This window comes from Sphaerodactylus townsendi, linkage group LG06, assembly GCF_021028975.2.
Source record: "Sphaerodactylus townsendi isolate TG3544 linkage group LG06, MPM_Stown_v2.3, whole genome shotgun sequence".
Lineage (NCBI taxonomy): Eukaryota > Metazoa > Chordata > Lepidosauria > Squamata > Sphaerodactylidae > Sphaerodactylus > Sphaerodactylus townsendi.
The window spans coordinates 129158582-129165022 of NC_059430.1; the positions used below are offsets into that span (position 1 = coordinate 129158582).

At 77.5% G+C, this 6441-nt stretch overlaps 1 protein-coding gene across 1 annotated transcript in view; it reads left to right on the forward strand.

Annotated features, from left to right (window-relative positions):
* The window catches only part of LOC125435542 (ryanodine receptor 1-like), a 105176-nt gene that overhangs the window by 45776 nt on the left and 52959 nt on the right, over window positions 1-6441 (forward strand). The window contains 1 exon segment of the mRNA XM_048501736.1: window positions 5129-5394. Within this exon segment, the coding sequence (XP_048357693.1) occupies window positions 5129-5394 (266 nt within the window).

The following is a 6441-nucleotide window of genomic DNA, read 5'->3' on the forward strand; positions in this document are numbered from 1 at the left end:
GGGGGGGGGGGGTGGGGGGGGGGGGGGGTGGGGGGGGGGGGGGGTGGGGGGGGGGGGGGGTGGGGGGGGGGGGGGGTGGGGGGGGGGGGGGGTGGGGGGGGGGGGGGGTGGGGGGGGGGGGGGGTGGGGGGGGGGGGGGGTGGGGGGGGGGGGGGGTGGGGGGGGGGGGGGGTGGGGGGGGGGGGGGGTGGGGGGGGGGGGGGGTGGGGGGGGGGGGGGGTGGGGGGGGGGGGGGGTGGGGGGGGGGGGGGGTGGGGGGGGGGGGGGGTGGGGGGGGGGGGGGGTGGGGGGGGGGGGGGGTGGGGGGGGGGGGGGGTGGGGGGGGGGGGGGGTGGGGGGGGGGGGGGGTGGGGGGGGGGGGGGGTGGGGGGGGGGGGGGGTGGGGGGGGGGGGGGGTGGGGGGGGGGGGGGGTGGGGGGGGGGGGGGGTGGGGGGGGGGGGGGGTGGGGGGGGGGGGGGGTGGGGGGGGGGGGGGGTGGGGGGGGGGGGGGGTGGGGGGGGGGGGGGGTGGGGGGGGGGGGGGGTGGGGGGGGGGGGGGGTGGGGGGGGGGGGGGGTGGGGGGGGGGGGGGGTGGGGGGGGGGGGGGGTGGGGGGGGGGGGGGGTGGGGGGGGGGGGGGGTGGGGGGGGGGGGGGGTGGGGGGGGGGGGGGGTGGGGGGGGGGGGGGGTGGGGGGGGGGGGGGGTGGGGGGGGGGGGGGGTGGGGGGGGGGGGGGGTGGGGGGGGGGGGGGGTGGGGGGGGGGGGGGGTGGGGGGGGGGGGGGGTGGGGGGGGGGGGGGGTGGGGGGGGGGGGGGGTGGGGGGGGGGGGGGGTGGGGGGGGGGGGGGGTGGGGGGGGGGGGGGGTGGGGGGGGGGGGGGGTGGGGGGGGGGGGGGGTGGGGGGGGGGGGGGGTGGGGGGGGGGGGGGGTGGGGGGGGGGGGGGGTGGGGGGGGGGGGGGGTGGGGGGGGGGGGGGGTGGGGGGGGGGGGGGGTGGGGGGGGGGGGGGGTGGGGGGGGGGGGGGGTGGGGGGGGGGGGGGGTGGGGGGGGGGGGGGGTGGGGGGGGGGGGGGGTGGGGGGGGGGGGGGGTGGGGGGGGGGGGGGGTGGGGGGGGGGGGGGGTGGGGGGGGGGGGGGGTGGGGGGGGGGGGGGGTGGGGGGGGGGGGGGGTGGGGGGGGGGGGGGGTGGGGGGGGGGGGGGGTGGGGGGGGGGGGGGGTGGGGGGGGGGGGGGGTGGGGGGGGGGGGGGGTGGGGGGGGGGGGGGGTGGGGGGGGGGGGGGGTGGGGGGGGGGGGGGGTGGGGGGGGGGGGGGGTGGGGGGGGGGGGGGGTGGGGGGGGGGGGGGGTGGGGGGGGGGGGGGGTGGGGGGGGGGGGGGGTGGGGGGGGGGGGGGGTGGGGGGGGGGGGGGGTGGGGGGGGGGGGGGGTGGGGGGGGGGGGGGGTGGGGGGGGGGGGGGGTGGGGGGGGGGGGGGGTGGGGGGGGGGGGGGGTGGGGGGGGGGGGGGGTGGGGGGGGGGGGGGGTGGGGGGGGGGGGGGGTGGGGGGGGGGGGGGGTGGGGGGGGGGGGGGGTGGGGGGGGGGGGGGGTGGGGGGGGGGGGGGGTGGGGGGGGGGGGGGGTGGGGGGGGGGGGGGGTGGGGGGGGGGGGGGGTGGGGGGGGGGGGGGGTGGGGGGGGGGGGGGGTGGGGGGGGGGGGGGGTGGGGGGGGGGGGGGGTGGGGGGGGGGGGGGGTGGGGGGGGGGGGGGGTGGGGGGGGGGGGGGGTGGGGGGGGGGGGGGGTGGGGGGGGGGGGGGGTGGGGGGGGGGGGGGGTGGGGGGGGGGGGGGGTGGGGGGGGGGGGGGGTGGGGGGGGGGGGGGGTGGGGGGGGGGGGGGGTGGGGGGGGGGGGGGGTGGGGGGGGGGGGGGGTGGGGGGGGGGGGGGGTGGGGGGGGGGGGGGGTGGGGGGGGGGGGGGGTGGGGGGGGGGGGGGGTGGGGGGGGGGGGGGGTGGGGGGGGGGGGGGGTGGGGGGGGGGGGGGGTGGGGGGGGGGGGGGGTGGGGGGGGGGGGGGGTGGGGGGGGGGGGGGGTGGGGGGGGGGGGGGGTGGGGGGGGGGGGGGGTGGGGGGGGGGGGGGGTGGGGGGGGGGGGGGGTGGGGGGGGGGGGGGGTGGGGGGGGGGGGGGGTGGGGGGGGGGGGGGGTGGGGGGGGGGGGGGGTGGGGGGGGGGGGGGGTGGGGGGGGGGGGGGGTGGGGGGGGGGGGGGGTGGGGGGGGGGGGGGGTGGGGGGGGGGGGGGGTGGGGGGGGGGGGGGGTGGGGGGGGGGGGGGGTGGGGGGGGGGGGGGGTGGGGGGGGGGGGGGGTGGGGGGGGGGGGGGGTGGGGGGGGGGGGGGGTGGGGGGGGGGGGGGGTGGGGGGGGGGGGGGGTGGGGGGGGGGGGGGGTGGGGGGGGGGGGGGGTGGGGGGGGGGGGGGGTGGGGGGGGGGGGGGGTGGGGGGGGGGGGGGGTGGGGGGGGGGGGGGGTGGGGGGGGGGGGGGGTGGGGGGGGGGGGGGGTGGGGGGGGGGGGGGGTGGGGGGGGGGGGGGGTGGGGGGGGGGGGGGGTGGGGGGGGGGGGGGGTGGGGGGGGGGGGGGGTGGGGGGGGGGGGGGGTGGGGGGGGGGGGGGGTGGGGGGGGGGGGGGGTGGGGGGGGGGGGGGGTGGGGGGGGGGGGGGGTGGGGGGGGGGGGGGGTGGGGGGGGGGGGGGGTGGGGGGGGGGGGGGGTGGGGGGGGGGGGGGGTGGGGGGGGGGGGGGGTGGGGGGGGGGGGGGGTGGGGGGGGGGGGGGGTGGGGGGGGGGGGGGGTGGGGGGGGGGGGGGGTGGGGGGGGGGGGGGGTGGGGGGGGGGGGGGGTGGGGGGGGGGGGGGGTGGGGGGGGGGGGGGGTGGGGGGGGGGGGGGGTGGGGGGGGGGGGGGGTGGGGGGGGGGGGGGGTGGGGGGGGGGGGGGGTGGGGGGGGGGGGGGGTGGGGGGGGGGGGGGGTGGGGGGGGGGGGGGGTGGGGGGGGGGGGGGGTGGGGGGGGGGGGGGGTGGGGGGGGGGGGGGGTGGGGGGGGGGGGGGGTGGGGGGGGGGGGGGGTGGGGGGGGGGGGGGGTGGGGGGGGGGGGGGGTGGGGGGGGGGGGGGGTGGGGGGGGGGGGGGGTGGGGGGGGGGGGGGGTGGGGGGGGGGGGGGGTGGGGGGGGGGGGGGGTGGGGGGGGGGGGGGGTGGGGGGGGGGGGGGGTGGGGGGGGGGGGGGGTGGGGGGGGGGGGGGGTGGGGGGGGGGGGGGGTGGGGGGGGGGGGGGGTGGGGGGGGGGGGGGGTGGGGGGGGGGGGGGGTGGGGGGGGGGGGGGGTGGGGGGGGGGGGGGGTGGGGGGGGGGGGGGGTGGGGGGGGGGGGGGGTGGGGGGGGGGGGGGGTGGGGGGGGGGGGGGGTGGGGGGGGGGGGGGGTGGGGGGGGGGGGGGGTGGGGGGGGGGGGGGGTGGGGGGGGGGGGGGGTGGGGGGGGGGGGGGGTGGGGGGGGGGGGGGGTGGGGGGGGGGGGGGGTGGGGGGGGGGGGGGGTGGGGGGGGGGGGGGGTGGGGGGGGGGGGGGGTGGGGGGGGGGGGGGGTGGGGGGGGGGGGGGGTGGGGGGGGGGGGGGGTGGGGGGGGGGGGGGGTGGGGGGGGGGGGGGGTGGGGGGGGGGGGGGGTGGGGGGGGGGGGGGGTGGGGGGGGGGGGGGGTGGGGGGGGGGGGGGGTGGGGGGGGGGGGGGGTGGGGGGGGGGGGGGGTGGGGGGGGGGGGGGGGGGGGGGGGGGGGGGGTGGGGGGGGGGGGGGGTGGGGGTGGGGGGGGGGGGGGGGGGGGGGGGGGTGGGGGGGGGGGAGGGGGGGGGGGGCGAGGGGTGGGGGGGGGGGGGGGGGGGCGGGGGTGGGGGCGGGGGGGGGGGGGGGAGGGGGGGGGGGGGGGGGGGGGGGGGGGGGGGGGGGGGGGGGGGCGGGGGGGGGGGGGGGGGGGCGGGGGGGGGGGCAGGTTGCAGACCCCTGGGCTAGCCCAAAGATATCTGGCTGTCCTCACCAGGGCTAGGGTGTTTTTGGCCCTGGTCCCAACATGGTGGAATGCTCTGTCATACGAAACCATGGCCCAGTTGGAGATGTCTAAAAGAAGTCAGCTCTTATGACTACATAAGACTTGCTGGTCCTGGACTTGCTGGTCCAGGAAAATCAGAGAGAGAACCATCTATTCCAGGGGTCTGCCACCTGCGGCTCTCCAGATGTTCATGGACTACAAATCCCATCAGCCCCTGCCAGCATGTCCAATTGGCCATGCTGGCAGGGGCTGAGGGGAATTGTGGTCCATGAACATCTGGAGAGCCGCAGATTGTAAACCCCTGTTATAAAGTAACTTACTGCTATCCATTAACCAACGCCGTGCATTCATGCTCGCACGCCTCAACATTTTTCCATCAGCGGAAACCTCAGGGAGATACCTCCAGATCCCTAAACACCAGAGACTATGCCGTTGCGGATGTGGATCTATAGAAACCACAACTCATATCCTTCTTGAATGCTGTCTTCACAGTAACCTGCGCATAATTTTAATTCACCCTTTGTTACTTCCAAGACTTGAGCACTCCAAGTTCCGGACCACTCGCTTTCTGCTAAGTGACTGTAATCCATCGATCACCTTAGCAGTGGCTAAATTCTTGGAAAGCATTTTAAACACCCGTATTTAAATGTTTTAAATGTTTTCTTCTTTTAAATGGAAACATGCCAATAATTTATATGCCATTAAAGGTTAAAATTGAAAATTGGAAATTGAAAATTGAAATTGAAGTAACTTACTGGGGATCGGGTTTCTCCCTGCCATATAAATTGTCCGCTTACAGGGCGGGGCTTTCCTTGTTTGGACCTCGTTGAAAGTGCAGCCCGTCACCTGAAATGGAAATGGACCCAAATCCCGATGGCTTTATTCTCCCATCTCATTCTGCTTAAAATGCAGATTGGCTCTTGCTTCCCTTTTGCTCCTGGGAGTTTCCACTGAGGCTGCCAGCTGTGGTCCCGTTTTCCTCATCTTGAAATCTGACCATTCTTTATTGAGCGGAGTCAATGAGAGCTGAGCCCCGAGGAAGGTCTGCAGGATTGAACCCCTGATTGATGTGCCGGGAGGGTTTTTGGAAGGATGGGTTGCCTGGTCGAACGCATCTCCCCTTCTTGTGCCCAGTGTTGGAGAATCCCCGTTTGCACTAACTGCATCCTCCGCCCCACCCCGGCCGCCTTTTGCCCTTCCTCCTTTCCATTGCCCATGTGGCTCATGCTAACGTTGGCCAGTTCTGTCTCTTCCTTTTCCCCCTGCCCTGTTCTAGGAGAGAAGGTGATGTCGGACGACTTGTTCACCCAGGACCTCTTTCGGTTTCTGCAGCTCCTTTGTGAAGGGCATAACAACGGTAGGTTGGGAAAGTGGGAATGAAGATGGGCAGTGGTGGGATCCAAAAATTTTAGTAACAGGTTCCCATGGTGGTGGGATTCAAACTGTGGCGTAGCACCAATGGGGCTGGGCTGGGCACAGCAGGGGCGTGGCCAGGCATTCCGGGGGTGGGGCATTCCTGGGCGGGGCTGTGGCAAGGATGCAGCCGCTGCGCTGGTCCCAGGCGGGGAAGCGAGATGCGCGCAGAAGCAGGCTGCCATGCATCCGATGCACACCTCCTGCTAGACTGCTTCAAGTTCTACATGCTACTGCTGAGAGGAGGGGCGTAACTAAGGCAAAAATCACATGGCAAAATCACCAATTAGTAACCCCCTCTCGGCACACACAAATAATTAGTAACCTACTCTCGGGAACCTGTGAGAACCTGCTGGATCCCACCTCTGAAGATGGGTATCTTTGAAGGCGGGGGGGAGAGGGTCCTGCTAGCTCAGGGGTCCCCAAACCTTTTGAGCCTGTGGGGAACATTTGGAATTCTCACCCAGGTTTTGTGGCTTGAATGAAACACACACACAGGAAGCCCAAGCGCAGGGATCTTTATTTGCCAATCGGAAACATTGTCGGGCCAGAGCCCCACCGACATTTGGTAGACACAGAAAAGGTGCTGGTGGGCAAACATGGTGCCCACGAGCACCCCATTGGGAACCAGCTTGATGAGAGGGGACTTGTGGGAGGAATGGAAACGAAAGGGATTTCCCTGGGTCACAACTGTGAGGGCACGAGAGCCGTCCTGCTGGATCAGACCAAGGGTTCAGTCCAGACCAGCAGCCTGTTTCCCACAGTTGTCATGATGGCTAAAGCCTCATAAGAACATAAGAACATAAGAACTAGCCTGCTGGATCAGACCAGAGTCCATCTAGTCCAGCCCTCTGCTACTTGCAGTGGCCCACCAGGTGCCTTTGGGAGCTCACATGCAGGAGGTGAAAGCAATGGCCTTCTGCTGCTGCTGCTCCTGAGCACCTGGTCGGCTAAGGCATTTGCAATCTGAGTTCCAGGAGGATCAAGATTG